Source organism: Rhinoderma darwinii, chromosome 6, assembly GCF_050947455.1.
Source record: "Rhinoderma darwinii isolate aRhiDar2 chromosome 6, aRhiDar2.hap1, whole genome shotgun sequence".
Taxonomy (NCBI): Eukaryota; Metazoa; Chordata; class Amphibia; order Anura; family Rhinodermatidae; genus Rhinoderma; species Rhinoderma darwinii.
In genome coordinates this window covers 2,552,367-2,568,873 of record NC_134692.1, presented here as the reverse complement: position 1 = coordinate 2,568,873, position 16,507 = coordinate 2,552,367, and the positions used below count along the sequence as shown (strand labels likewise).

At 48.7% G+C, this 16,507-nt stretch overlaps 1 protein-coding gene across 5 annotated transcripts in view; it reads left to right on the top strand.

Annotated features, from left to right (window-relative positions):
- KALRN (kalirin RhoGEF kinase) overlaps positions 1 to 16,507 on the top strand; it is a 263,889-nt gene that overhangs the window by 44,519 nt on the left and 202,863 nt on the right. For all 5 annotated transcript variants that reach the window (XM_075829015.1, XM_075829014.1, XM_075829013.1 and 2 more), the window contains exon 9: positions 6,726 to 6,917. In XM_075829015.1, coding sequence (XP_075685130.1) covers positions 6,726 to 6,917 — 192 coding nt within the window. The remainder of the gene's footprint in view (positions 1 to 6,725; positions 6,918 to 16,507) is intronic.

Sequence of the window (16,507 nt, the reverse complement as noted above, 5' to 3'; positions counted from 1 at the left end):
GTACAGCTCCTCCGTCACATTGTATCACTGTGTAATGTACAGCTCCCCCGTCACATTGTATCACTGTGTAATGTACAGCTCCTCCGTCACATTGTATCACTGTGTAATGTACAGCTCCTCCGTCACATTGTATCTCTGTGTAATGTACAGCTCCCCCGTCACATTGTATCTCTGTGTAATGTACAGCTCCCCCGTCACATTGTATCTCTGTGTAATGTACAGCTCCTCCGTCACATTGTATCCCTGTGTAATGTACAGCTCCTCCGTCACATTGTATCCCTGTGTAATGTACAGCTCCTCCGTCACATTGTATCACTGTGTAATGTACAGCTCCTCCGTCACATTGTATCACTGTGTATTGTACAGCTCCTCCGTCACATTGTATCTCTGTGTAATGTACAGCTCCTCCGTCACATTGTATCACTGTGTAATGTACAGCTCCTCCGTCACATTGTATCACTGTGTAATGTACAGCTCCTCCGTCACATTGTATCACTGTGTAATGTACAGCTCCTCCGTCACATTGTATCTCTGTGTAATGTACAGCTCCCCCGTCACATTGTATCTCTGTGTAATGTACAGCTCCCCCGTCACATTGTATCACTGTGTAATGTACAGCTCCTCCGTCACATTGTATCACTGTGTAATGTACAGCTCCCCCGTCACATTGTATCACTGTGTAATGTACAGCTCCTCCGTCACATTGTATCACTGTGTAATGTACAGCTCCTCCGTCACATTGTATCTCTGTGTAATGTACAGCTCCTCCGTCACATTGTATCCCTGTGTAATGTACAGCTCCCCCGTCACATTGTATCCCTGTGTAATGTACAGCTCCTCCGTCACATTGTATCACTGTGTAATGTACAGCTCCCCCGTCACATTGTATCACTGTGTAATGTACAGCTCCCCCGTCACATTGTATCACTGTGTAATGTACAGCTCCTCCGTCACATTGTATCACTGTGTAATGTACAGCTACCTCGTCACATTGTATCACTGTGTAATGTACAGCTCCTCCGTCACATTGTATCCCTGTGTAATGTACAGCTCCTCCGTCACATTGTATCACTGTGTAATGTACAGCTCCTCCGTCACATTGTATCTCTGTGTAATGTACAGCTCCTCCGTCACATTGTATCCCTGTGTAATGTACAGCTCCTCCGTCACATTGTATCACTGTGTAATGTACAGCTCCCCCGTCACATTGTATCACTGTGTAATGTACAGCTCCCCCGTCACATTGTATCACTGTGTAATGTACAGCTCCTCCGTCACATTGTATCCCTGTGTACTGTACAGCTCCTCCGTCACATTGTATCACTGTGTAATGTACAGCTCCTCCGTCACATTGTATCACTGTGTAATGTACAGCTACCTCGTCACATTGTATCACTGTGTAATGTACAGCTCCTCCGTCACATTGTATCCCTGTGTAATGTACAGCTCCTCCGTCACATTGTATCACTGTGTAATGTACAGCTCCTCCGTCACATTGTATCTCTGTGTAATGTACAGCTCCTCCGTCACATTGTATCACTGTGTAATGTACAGCTCCCCCGTCACATTGTATCACTGTGTAATGTACAGCTCCCCCGTCACATTGTATCACTGTGTAATGTACAGCTCCCCCGTCACATTGTATCACTGTGTAATGTACAGCTCCTCCGTCACATTGTATCACTGTGTAATGTACAGCTCCTCCGTCACATTGTATCTCTGTGTAATGTACAGCTCCCCCGTCACATTGTATCACTGTGTAATGTACAGCTCCTCCGTCACATTGTATCACTGTGTAATGTACAGCTCCTCCGTCACATTGTATCACTGTGTAATGTACAGCTCCTCCGTCACATTGTATCGCTGTGTAATGTACAGCTCCTCCGTCACATTGTATCACTGTGTAATGTACAGCTCCCCCGTCACATTGTATCCCTGTGTAATGTACAGCTCCTCCGTCACATTGTATCTCTGTGTAATGTACAGCTCCCCCGTCACATTGTATCACTGTGTAATGTACAGCTCCTCCGTCACATTGTATCTCTGTGTAATGTACAGCTCCTCCGTCACATTGTATCACTGTGTAATGTACAGCTCCCCCGTCACATTGTATCACTGTGTAATGTACAGCTCCCCCGTCACATTGTATCACTGTGTGATGTACAGCTCCCCCGTCACATTGTATCACTGTGTAATGTACAGCTCCTCCGTCACATTGTATCACTGTGTAATGTACAGCTCCTCCGTCACATTGTATCACTGTGTAATGTACAGCTCCTCCGTCACATTGTATCACTGTGTAATGTACAGCTCCTCCGTCACATTGTATCTCTGTGTAATGTACAGCTCCCCCGTCACATTGTATCTCTGTGTAATGTACAGCTCCCCCGTCACATTGTATCACTGTGTAATGTACAGCTCCTCCGTCACATTGTATCACTGTGTAATGTACAGCTCCCCCGTCACATTGTATCACTGTGTAATGTACAGCTCCTCCGTCACATTGTATCACTGTGTAATGTACAGCTCCTCCGTCACATTGTATCTCTGTGTAATGTACAGCTCCTCCGTCACATTGTATCCCTGTGTAATGTACAGCTCCCCCGTCACATTGTATCCCTGTGTAATGTACAGCTCCTCCGTCACATTGTATCACTGTGTAATGTACAGCTCCCCCGTCACATTGTATCACTGTGTAATGTACAGCTCCCCCGTCACATTGTATCACTGTGTAATGTACAGCTCCTCCGTCACATTGTATCACTGTGTAATGTACAGCTACCTCGTCACATTGTATCACTGTGTAATGTACAGCTCCTCCGTCACATTGTATCCCTGTGTAATGTACAGCTCCTCCGTCACATTGTATCACTGTGTAATGTACAGCTCCTCCGTCACATTGTATCTCTGTGTAATGTACAGCTCCTCCGTCACATTGTATCCCTGTGTAATGTACAGCTCCTCCGTCACATTGTATCACTGTGTAATGTACAGCTCCCCCGTCACATTGTATCACTGTGTAATGTACAGCTCCCCCGTCACATTGTATCACTGTGTAATGTACAGCTCCTCCGTCACATTGTATCCCTGTGTAATGTACAGCTCCTCCGTCACATTGTATCACTGTGTAATGTACAGCTCCTCCGTCACATTGTATCACTGTGTAATGTACAGCTACCTCGTCACATTGTATCACTGTGTAATGTACAGCTCCTCCGTCACATTGTATCCCTGTGTAATGTACAGCTCCTCCGTCACATTGTATCACTGTGTAATGTACAGCTCCTCCGTCACATTGTATCTCTGTGTAATGTACAGCTCCTCCGTCACATTGTATCACTGTGTAATGTACAGCTCCCCCGTCACATTGTATCACTGTGTAATGTACAGCTCCCCCGTCACATTGTATCACTGTGTAATGTACAGCTCCCCCGTCACATTGTATCACTGTGTAATGTACAGCTCCTCCGTCACATTGTATCACTGTGTAATGTACAGCTCCTCCGTCACATTGTATCTCTGTGTAATGTACAGCTCCCCCGTCACATTGTATCACTGTGTAATGTACAGCTCCTCCGTCACATTGTATCACTGTGTAATGTACAGCTCCTCCGTCACATTGTATCACTGTGTAATGTACAGCTCCTCCGTCACATTGTATCGCTGTGTAATGTACAGCTCCTCCGTCACATTGTATCACTGTGTAATGTACAGCTCCCCCGTCACATTGTATCCCTGTGTAATGTACAGCTCCTCCGTCACATTGTATCTCTGTGTAATGTACAGCTCCCCCGTCACATTGTATCACTGTGTAATGTACAGCTCCTCCGTCACATTGTATCTCTGTGTAATGTACAGCTCCTCCGTCACATTGTATCACTGTGTAATGTACAGCTCCCCCGTCACATTGTATCACTGTGTAATGTACAGCTCCCCCGTCACATTGTATCACTGTGTGATGTACAGCTCCCCCGTCACATTGTATCACTGTGTAATGTACAGCTCCCCCGTCACATTGTATCACTGTGTAATGTACAGCTCCTCCGTCACATTGTATCCCTGTGTAATGTACAGCTCCCCCGTCACATTGTATCTCTGTGTAATGTACAGCTCCTCCGTCACATTGTATCACTGTGTAATGTACAGCTCCTCCGTCACATTGTATCACTGTGTAATGTACAGCTCCCCCGTCACATTGTATCACTGTGTAATGTACAGCTCCTCCGTCACATTGTATCTCTGTGTAATGTACAGCTCCCCCGTCACATTGTATCACTGTGTAATGTACAGCTCCTCCGTCACATTGTATCCCTGTGTAATGTACAGCTCCCCCGTCACATTGTATCTCTGTGTAATGTACAGCTCCTCCGTCACATTGTATCACTGTGTAATGTACAGCTCCTCCGTCACATTGTATCACTGTGTAATGTACAGCTCCCCCGTCACATTGTATCACTGTGTAATGTACAGCTCCTCCGTCACATTGTATCCCTGTGTAATGTACAGCTCCTCCGTCACATTGTATCACTGTGTAATGTACAGCTCCTCCGTCACATTGTATCTCTGTGTAATGTACAGCTCCTCCGTCACATTGTATCACTGTGTAATGTACAGCTCCCCCGTCACATTGTATCACTGTGTAATGTACAGCTCCCCCGTCACATTGTATCACTGTGTAATGTACAGCTCCTCCGTCACATTGTATCACTGTGTAATGTACAGCTCCCCCGTCACATTGTATCTCTGTGTAATGTACAGCTCCTCCGTCACATTGTATCACTGTGTAATGTACAGCTCCTCCGTCACATTGTATCACTGTGTAATGTACAGCTCCTCCGTCACATTGTATCACTGTGTAATGTACAGCTCCCCCGTCACATTGTATCACTGTGTAATGTACAGCTCCCCCGTCACATTGTATCACTGTGTAATGTACAGCTCCTCCGTCACATTGTATCACTGTGTAATGTACAGCTCCTCCGTCACATTGTGTCACTGTGTAATGTACAGCTCCCCCGTCACATTGTATCTCTGTGTAATGTACAGCTCCTCCGTCACATTGTATCTCTGTGTAATGTACAGCTCCTCCGTCACATTGTATCCCTGTGTAATGTACAGCTCCCCCGTCACATTGTATCACTGTGTAATGTACAGCTCCTCCGTCACATTGTATCACTGTGTAATGTACAGCTCCTCCGTCACATTGTATCCCTGTGTAATGTACAGCTCCTCCGTCACATTGTATCTCTGTGTAATGTACAGCTCCCCCGTCACATTGTATCTCTGTGTAATGTACAGCTCCTCCGTCACATTGTATCCCTGTGTAATGTACAGCTCCTCCGTCACATTGTATCTCTGTGTAATGTACAGCTCCTCCGTCACATTGTATCTCTGTGTAATGTACAGCTCCCCCGTCACATTGTATCTCTGTGTAATGTACAGCTCCTCCGTCACATTGTATCACTGTGTAATGTACAGCTCCTCCGTCACATTGTATCTCTGTGTAATGTACAGCTCCTCCGTCACATTGTATCCCTGTGTAATGTACAGCTCCTCCGTCACATTGTATCACTGTGTAATGTACAGCTCCTCCGTCACATTGTGTCACTGTGTAATGTACAGCTCCTCCGTCACATTGTATCTCTGTGTAATGTACAGCTCCCCCGTCACATTGTATCTGTACAGCTCCCCCGTCACATTGTGTTACCATGGGATGATGAGGATGATGAGTGTGTTTGGATGGTCGGGGGATGGTATATACTGCTGTGATGTTTGTGCAGGTATTTATGATTTTGAATGGCTGAATTTATCATAATTCCTGAGATCTTGAAGTGCGGAAAAACAGCGTTACGAATGTGCGGTGGGCGGCGAATTCATCATCCTGCAGAGTAACAAACACAACATGAGATTGAAATGGGATTAACCCTTCACAGAAATTGAAGCCCCGTTTATGTTATCGCCTGAGTTTACATCCGGCTCCGTCAAATTTCCGGAGAGAGAGAGAGGATTTCCTGCACTGATTCATTGTAACAAACTTTTAGCTGCGAATACTAGAGTCTTGGCCTCTGGATATAATTAAGAATGTGTCCATTCACTGACAGCAAGCAGATATTGTGTAATTGATACTACGATAAAGCTATATTTACATAGAAATTTATTGTAGACGATTAGGAGGAGGGATCTGCAGGTGTGAATGGGTCCGATGCTGTATTTACCACCATTCCCCGTAATCGTATTAACTCGCACTGTACGTACATGATTACATAATGCTGCCGTTTTACATGTAGTCTTTAATCTGGTGGGTGGATGCAGTAACCATAGCAACTGTTCCTAGCAACTAAGTACCACGTGCCCCCTCCCTATGTGCCGGCAGAATCGAGTTTTAGGCGTTTAGTAGTTGCGCTCTTGGATTGTATTCCTTACATGTGGCCGGTGACGGGAATGTTCATGTGACGATGCAGATTTACGTTCCGGTGACCAATACTCCGGTGTTAACCTATGGGGTCGCTTGAAATTGCATGTGTATATGTGATGTCATGCGTGAGTAATGTCGCAATTGCCAAAAATCCCACATAAGGTCCTTTGTGTTGAAAAACTTTTTTCAATATAGTTAAAAAACAAAGAAACATTAGAACAGAACCCCCTAGTGGCCACATTAACATGAAAACCACAACTCATTAAAGGGTTTTTTAGTCTTACATTTTGTCTGATCTTGTCTTTGCCAGAACACGTACACCAATGCCGACAAGTTGCTGGAAGCGGCGGAGCAGCTCGCTCAGACCGGTGAATGTGACCCGGAGGAGATCTACAAGGCGGCCAGGCACCTGGAGGTGCGGATTCAGGACTTTGTCCGCAGAGTGGAGCAGAGGAAGCTGCTGCTGGATATGTCCGTCTCATTTCACAGTCACACTAAGGAGGTACCGTCTGCCCTTCACTCCTGGAAATCGTTTGTCTAGACATTTTCTTCCACATTTTTGAGTGCATCAGAGACTATTAGACCTGTAATAAGATGTAACGCGGGATGGAGGCGCCCCATACACTGACACCTGTCATCCTGCAGCCGGTACATAGGAGACATGACTCATCTCCACAAAGGCGCTGCTGATGAACGCCACGAGCACGACTCCTCACATTTATGGCACGTTCCCTGATAATGCAGCATTTGCACAATTGGGGCTAGTGATGTAAGACATTCAGCAGATCCTCCACAAGCATAACGTCCTGATAAAATGGCTCTAAGGAGGTCGTGGACATTACTTATAGCCCATGATTGGCACTTCAGCCCTATAGTTGGTGCCACCAGTTCATACTTCATCTCTAATCTAACGATGACAGGTTCCCTTTAAAGAAGTTCTATAGCATTCTGCAAGTAATAAAAAAAATGCAGAGAACATGTGGTGCTGTAATATGACATTACTGACCCTGTACTGATCCTGAGTTACATCCTGTATTATACTCCAGAGCTGCACTCACTATTCTGCTGGTGGAGTCACTGTGTACATACATTACATTACTTATCCTGTACTGATCCTGAGTTATATCCTGTATTATACTCCAGAGCTGCACTCACTATTCTGCTGGTGGAGTCACTGTGTACATACATTACATTACTTATCCTGTACTGGTCCTGAGTTATATCCTGTATTATACTCCAGAGCTGCACTCACTATTCTGCTGGTGGAGTCACTGTGTACATACATTACATTACTTACCCTGTACTGATCCTGAGTTACATCCTGTATTATACTCCAGAGCTGCACTCACTATTCTGCTGGTGGAGTCACTGTGTACATACATTACATTACTTATCCTGTACTGATCCTGAGTTACATCCTGTATTATACTCCAGAGCTGCACTCACTATTCTGCTGGTGGAGTCACTGTGTACATACATTACATTACTTATCCTGTATCTCTTTATTTTATATAAATTTACAAAACATAAACTGAAAAACAAATACATAACTAATTCCATATAACCAAAAAGTCACAACCCAATTCTTATAAACAAATTTTCTTATATACATCTCTGTATATGAGAAGAGAAAACGATACCAGACCCGGCCACATACACCCCACTCTTATATACTTACATCTACACTTCATCCGAAACTAAACAATAACTAGAATATATACAAACATCATATAAACGTAATCCAAAGTACTAACAGAAAATCCCCCGACCCGCGTCACCCAAGGGCCTAAAGAAACAACATAATAATGATAATAATCAAACAACATAATAACAAATAAAATAATAATAATAATAACCCCAAAAATCCAAAATATAATAATACTAATCCCAATTTTTTTTTTTTTTTCCAATTTTTTTTTTTTTATAATATTTTTTTTTTTTTTATTTATTTTTATTTTTTTAAACACACTATACACATCCTGACTTTCCTTAACCTTACCCTTCTTACCTAAACTCCACCACCCCAGCCAGCATCTCGCCTCATGTCCTCTCACGTCCGCATAGTCCAGATGCTGGCCCCCACCACCACACCCAACACCCCAGCCCAGCCCCCCGCCCCATGTCCTCCCATGTCCGCATAGTCCGGGGCTGGGTCAGGCAAACCCCCCCCCCCCCGACCCCTCCCAACCTATCTATTAACCCCCTTAAGTCTATCCCTATTCTAACAACATTTTTACAATATAATACAATACACGTCACCAACCTGTCCAAATACCAAACCATATACAAAATACACCGTACCCGAAAGCACCAAGTTCGGTCGCTTGTAAACCTTTTTCCTGCCATTTCAATCCTAAACAAAACAAAAATCTTCCAGTGCTTACCTAGCCCATCACCAGATAGAGAGAAGGGAAAGCCCCCCCCCCAGCACCCCCCCCAGAGGCCAAGGTACCACGTCCACCGCTGCACCCTCCCTATCGCTTGCCCTATCTCCTTACCCTATTACTAGCCCTTTCTTGACCCTATTGAAAGCTGACCCTATGCTGACCCTCACCTTTCCCTTATTCCGAGCCCTATCGCTATATTTTTTTTGGTGCCTCAGCGGAACGCAGACCCCCACCTCCAGTTGAGCACCGGTGACGACCCCCCCCTCCCTCATGAAGGCAGACACATTAAGGCACCCAAAAGGAAAAGCCCCTCCAAAGACGAGAGGCTTTGGATGCTCCCAATCTGCCAACCTCCAAAGAATGCACCTTCACCAGGTCACCCATGATATTGCTAACAACCTCATCCACTAGGAGGATTTTCTTCTGGGTAGAAACTAGACATCGTGCATTCCACATAAAGTGCCTGACCACTATACTGACTAGAAACAAGGTGCAATGGTCCCTACCACCGAGGTCTCCGAACACTCCATAGGCCCACCCAGCATAGGAGAGGCTGGTTAGGCCTGGCCAACCAATGGAGGCTCCCACCCTTTTGTATACCTCTGTATTGAAAGGGCAATGAAGCAGGAAATGCTCCATGCTTTCCAGCACTCCGCCGCACTCCTCCCGGGGGCAATCCCGATCATCAGAGCTTCTGCACTTTAGATTGCCCCTCACATACAGTCTCCCATGGAAGCAACGCCAAGCCAGATCCCAAAACTTCTGGGGAATCCTCGCTGAATTTAAAAGTTTTAATCCCACCCCGAGGTCACTACTTGGGCAGTCTTTGAGCGCCAGGGGCTTCTGGAAGTGGGTCATCAGGACCCTCTTGTCAAGAAATTTTCTCGACATGGTCCTGATCTCCCACACCTCCAGACCCCACCGGCGAACAATCTTCAGCGCCAGGGTGGCATAAGCCGGGAGATGTCCGTGAGGTGTACGCAGGTCTTTCACTTGCCCTCCTCTCTCCCATTCCTGGAAGAAAGGCCGAAACCACCCCCTGCAGGAGGATATCCACCAAGGAGCCCTCTCTTGCCAGAGGTTTGCCAGGTTGATCTTAACAAAGGTGTTCACTAGGAACACCACCGGGTTAACCATACCTAACCCGCCTAGTGTCCTTGGTAGGTAAGTAACCTCCCTCTTGATTAGGTTGAGCCTGTTCCCCCATAACAGCTGGAAGAACAGGCTATAGACCCGAGTCCAGAGAGGTTCTGGCAAGATGCACACACTGCCCAGGTAAAGCAACATGGGCACCAGGTAGGCCTTGGCCAAGTGAACCCTTTCCCTCAGGGTTAAGGACCAACCCTTCCATTGGTCGACCTTCTGGGCAACTAGATTCAGCCTATCCTCCCAGTTCTTCTTGGGGTAATCACCCGGGCCAAATTTCGACTCCTAAGATCTTAGCAGACCCCTGAGGCTCTGGAAGGGTGTCCGGGAGATCAAAACCAGGATCTCCTCCTCCCAGCCAGAGACTTTTGCACTTATCCCGGTTGATCTTGGACCCAGATGCCAATGAGTAACGCTCCACTTCCGACATCACCCACTCTGCCTCCCCTCTCGAGGAGACAAAAATGGAGACGTCGTCTGCGTACGCAACCACCCTCTGAGTGGCCTCCGGCCCCTCCAGGCCGGCCCCGACTCCCGCCAATGGCCCACGATCGATCCTTTTAAGAAAAGGATCAATTGCGAACGCATATAGCAAAGGGCTCAAGGGACAACCCTGGCGGACACCAGACCCAACCTCAAAGGGGGTTCCAACCCAACCGTTCACCAGCGCAAAAGTCTCAGCCCCAGTGTATAAGGTCTGTAGCCAATTGACAAACCCCCCCGGTAGGCCGTACCTCAGAAGGACCGACCAGAGGTACTCGTGGTCCACCCGGTCAAAAGCCTTGGCCTGGTCCAAGGACAGGATGTACCCCTCCCACCGACCAGAATTTCCCTGCTCCACTGCCTCTCTGACACTGAGGACAGCACTAAATGTGCTGCGGCCTGGAACAGAGCAATGCTGGACCGGCGAAAGGAGCCGGGATGCAAACTTCACCAGCCGATTAAACAGCACCTTTGCGAGAACCTTTCTGTCCGTATTGAGCAGCGCTATGGGACGCCAATTCTCAATACGGGTCGAGTCTTTACCCTTCGATAAAACGATCAAGGCCGACCTCCTCATTGACATTGGCAAAGTACCCGAGGAAAGGCACTCATTAAACACCTCAGTCAAGAGGGGAACTAGGGTTCCTTTAAAAGTCTTATAAAACTCGGATGTTAAGCCATCCGGCCCTGGCGATTTTTTGAGGGCAAGCCCATCAATCGCCAATCCCACTTCCTCTTCCTTGATCGAATCTATCAAAACACCGAGAGAGGGGTCTACCCCTGGCTCAGGGATGGTTTCAGCCAGGAAAGCCGACATCTCGTCTCGGTTTGGATCTTGCTTCCCCAAGAGGTGCGAGTAGAAGGATCTGACGACCTCCAAGATCCCTGATTTGGATCTCTTCAGAGATCCTGTACTATCAATCAGTCCTGTCACAACCTTACGACTCACTGACATCTTACAGTTCCTGTAGGGGTCGGGCGAGCGGTACCTCCCGAAATCCCTCTCAAGAACTAAAGATGTGTGCCTATCATACTGACACCTCCTGAGCAAAGCTTTCACCACGGAGATCTCCTCCCCACTACCCCCGGTTGAGACCAGATGTTCGAGTTTCCTCCTCAGTTCCTGATATAGGCGGTACCTACTCATGGACCTGAGGCTCGAGAGCCTGCGGAAAAATCCTGCCACCCGGACTTTAAACAACTCCCACCACTCAGACTTAGTACCACTGAGATCCAACAAAGGTACCTGGCTCTGAAGAAAATCCTCAAAGGCCTGTCTTATCTCCGCTTCTTCCAAGAGAGTAGAATTCAGCCTCCATATACCTCTTCCCATCTGGAGGGACTCTGCAATGTTCAAAGAGAAAATAATCATACAGTGATCGGAGAACTCCACCTCAACAACGGACACTGGTGAAGAGATGGCTTCCTCCTTCAAAAAAAACCTGTCTATCCTAGACCTACAACTACCTCTACGATAGGTGAAACCCGAGTGGCCTGGGGTATGCCTGATGTGGATATCCACCAGGCGAGCATCGCTAACTATATTTTTTAATGCTACACTATCGTAGGTCAATTTTTTATCTCCGGAACCTCCTCTATCTCGGGGTCTCATGACAGTATTGAAGTCCCCTCCAAAGATAACTTGTCGACCTGAAAAAAGGAAAGGCTTAATCCTCATGAAGAGACTTTTACGGTCCCATTTGCTCTGGGGTCCGTATATATTGATTAGTCTTAATTCCTGTCCCCTCATGAGGACATCTAAGATCAAGCACCTCCCCATTTCTAACTCAATCATCCGTCGGCATGTTACCGGTGCGGTGAAAAGGACCGCCACTCCGCTATAGGGCTCAGCCGCAAGAGACCAGTAGGAGGGCCCGCGTCGCCACTCCCTCCTAGATTTAACGACGTCTGCCAAAAGTGACAGCCTGGTCTCCTGCAAAAACAAAATGTCGGCTTCAACTCGGCCAAGAAAATCAAAGGCTGCAAATCTCGCCCTATCTGACTTAATGCTGGCAACGTTAATTGATGCCAGCGTCAACGGAGTGGGTGCCGCCATCATGGATGTTTGAGTTAGACGGCTTTCTTCTTCCCACCCCCCCCCTCTATCTGATGAGGACCCCCCTTCTTTGCCTCGCTTCTTGCAAACTGAGGAGTCCATATTCACCACCCTATTCCCATCTTCATCCCCAAGTACCGGGTCAACCTCCCCCTCTGGGGGCAACGGCCCCTGCAGCAGGGGAGGCTCAACGACTCTAGGGTGCCCTACCATGCCCTCCCTCTTAGTATGAGAGGCTGGAATGTCCACGAGAGCATGGTATCGATCAGTAGAGCGCACCAGGGGGGTACAGGATTTACCTTCCTGGGCCAGGGCGGGGCCAGATGTATTTGGCCCTTGGGTTTTGCCCGGTGTCCCTTTTGCTGTAGGCTGAGTCCTCTCTTCCTCTCCCACACTTTCATAGTGGGAGGACTGAGAGTCCTCAGCCCTCTGCTCCCTTTGGATCCTCCTCATCTCCCCATTCAATTCGGCCTCCCCAGGGGCATCAGATTCAGGGGGGGCATCCAGATCCGAATCAGAGGTTGTCCCAGTTTCCTGGAGCGCCCTCCAAATCCTCTCCTTCCTTCGCTTCTCCGCCCTTCTCTGGCGAGAAGGGGGACCCTTCTTTGCATTCTTCCCTTGCCCCTGTGCCCCATCGTCCCTGCCCGCACCCTCACCCACGGAGGCCTCCCTCCTTTCATCCTCCGCAGGTTTGGAACAAGCATTGACAACAGAGCGAGGGCACCGACTGAACGGGTGACCTAAGTCACCACACAGGTTGCACCGAATACGGTCACACGATGCGGCTAGATGACCAATCCCCCCACAATGAGCACACTTCTGCACCTTGCAGCCTGCACTCAAATGTGAGGGGTCGCCACACCGGTGACACAACTTCGGCTGCCCCTGGTAGAAGACAAGGATCCGATCTCTTCCCAGGAAAGCAGACGATGGTATGTGGGACACCGTCTGTCCCAGACGCTTTAATTTAACCATGAACGTCCAGGCCCCTGACCAGATGCCAAACTCATCCATGTTCTTCCGTGGCATCTCTACTACCTCTCCGTACCTTCCCAACCAGGTCATGATATCAATACAAGAGAGTGACTCATTACGGGTAAGAACGGTCACTCTCTTGGGACCACTTTGGCGAGAAATTGCTTGTGCAGCAAAGTCTCGCCAGCCAGGCTCGTCCTTCATCAGCTCGTAGTTCCCCCAGAAGACCTCAAGGCTCCCTAGGTGAACAAAGCTGATGTCAAACTCGACCGAGCCATGAGGATGTATCAAGGCAAATATGTCACTCGCCTTGAAGCCCATCCCCAGCAGCAGCTCCACCACCCTCTTTCTGGGAGGGCACGCATCATTGCCACGCCACCGGAGACGGACCACATTCCTCCTGGCTACAGCCTGCCCGGCTGTTGGGAGCGACCACTGATCTCCTCGTTGCTCTCGGAAGGCATTTAGACCATATCTGTCTATCCAGAAAGACAGGTCCTTCTGCACTCCCCCTATGGTTAGGGTTTGCTTTCCCTCTCTTAAAGCGTCCAAGAGACGTTGTTGCAAGTTACCGTCCCCGGACCTTGAGGATGAAGATGGGTGGGCCCGCTGTCCCCCCGCTGCCACACCAGCATAAGACCTGCCGGATGTCACAGCAAGAGGAGCGCCAGGCCCATTGCCCCTGGTTGATACCCCATCCCCACCACCCACCACCTCACCACCTACAGACACAGCACTCAACACCCCATTACCAGCAGACACTCCAGCAACTTTATTTACAGACACCTGCATACCCCCAGCAGTTCCCACATCCACAGCCGCAACTTTTTTATTTAACCCACCAGGTCCCCCTGCAGTCATCCTTCTGGCCAGGCCTGGTCCTATGTTATGTATTTTTCCTGTACATTTTGTGTGGGTAGACACTGCTTCAGTCTCCGCATCATCAGGCACCTTTGCAGGGACGCCACCAGATGTTATAAGCGGTGTCCCCGCTGTGCCCTCCGCCTCATTAACCTCCATCTTTTCTATGTGCGGAACATTTTTGGGAAAGGGGCCACCGCCGCCCCCGACGCCAGCAGCCCCCTTCTCGCCTACACCACTTTTCAGTGATGCGGACGAAGGAGCCACTGATGTCACTGGAGCCGCCTCCGGCGCCGGACCACTCCCCCCTCCCACAGAGGAGTGGCCAACAGAGCCGGAGCCCCCTCTGTGACCGCCCTTGTCCGGAACGTCTGACGGCTTTACTGCGACACCGACAGACTTCCGGCTTTCAGACACCACATCCGGTTTCTGGTTTACCCGTTCCCCAGACCGCTGACTCGCATCAGAGACCAGTTTCCCGGGCTCGCCATTAACCGGACACGGGGACACACCCCCTGGCGTCACCAGGCCACCAGTACCGCCCCCTTTGCAGGGGTTGGCGTCCGGCGCCATTTTGACCACCACGTGTTCTAATGCCGGACCCGTAACACTCTCCCCGCATTCCCGCTCCAGCCCCACTGCAGAGGCTTGAGCTGGGGGTCTTGCGGGACCTGCGCTCTGATCCTGACTTTCATCTGGCTCAGAGCACAGGAAGGATCTCGCTGTATACACCATTTTAAATGAACCTTCAGCAGATTTTTTTTCCTTTGTCTTTTTTTTCTTCTTAAATTTTTTTTTCTTTTGCTTTTCCTCCTCTGCGGGTAACTCCGCACCAAAACAAAATCCCTGGAAGGATACCGGCGACTCCACGTTACGGATCTGTGTAAGTAATCCTGGAGGCCGCTCACTGTCAGTATCAAAACTCTCCTGATTTCTCCCAGCTGTGAGTCCACCCTCCTCCTCCTCACTGCTCCTGGGTGCCTCAGAATCTGAGCCTTCTCTGGACTTTACATTCTCATGCTCCATTTTCTCCCCCACATTTTCCTTTGTTGTGTCTGGGGCTCTGCTGTCTTCCTCCACACTTTCTATTTTTATAGGTTCTGCCATCTCGGCAAACCTCTCTTCATTTTTTAACTTTTCTCCAAACACCCCTCCGCCTGCCAAAATCTCCTCACGTCTCTCTTCCACTTCTTTTATTTCCTCCAACAAGGATTTCACATTTAAAAGGTATCGGGACCTCTTACCTCCTGAGGCTTTTGCAGCTCTTCCTCTGGCGACCGCCAAGTCCGCACGGAGCCGTTGCAGCGACTTCCTGAGGTCCCGATACTCCTCCAACCGCATAGCCAGACGGGAGCTGAAGTTCTCCACCGTCTCTCCGGTCCTCAGCTGTCCCCATTCCTCCACACGACCGTCATCCAAATGTCCGGACGGCGCCGGTCCTTCTCCAGATGACAACACCTCGATCACCCTGCCGGACCGCGTCTCCATACCCTTATCCAGGGTTCCAGCGTCAGGGGGAGCCAGGACAGCCTTGCCCCGAGATGATCTCCTCACCCCCGCGACTGTTTGCATATTCCCAGCCAGCTGGGATGACCCTCTACCCCCCGCTGGCATGCTCCGGGAGGTAGAGGTCTGAGGCTCCATCCTAGGATGGAACCCCCCTCAGGGTACTTTCCAAGCCCAGGCAGATGGTATGAGGCCTGGGCAGATAGAATAAGGAAAGTCCCTGGATCCAAGGCCTGCACGGTAGTCTCAGCAGCTCTCTCCACACGTCCTACTCCACCCACTCCAGAGCTGCACTGACTATTCTGCTGGTGGAGTCACTGTGTACATACATTACATTACTTATCCTGTACTGATCCTGAGTTACATCCTATATTATACCCCAGAGCTGCACTCACTATTCTGCTGGTGGAGTCACTGTGTACATACATTATATTACTTATCCTGTACTGATCCTGAGTTATATCCTGTATTATACTCCAGAGCTGCACTCACTATTCTGCTGGTGGAGTCACTGTGTACATGCATTACATTACTTATCCTGTACTGATCCTGAGTTACATCCTGTATTATACTCCAGAGCTGCACTCACTATTCTGCTGGTGGAGTCACTGTGTACATACATTACATTACTTATCCTGTACTGATCCTGAGTTATATCCTGTATTATACTCCAGAGCT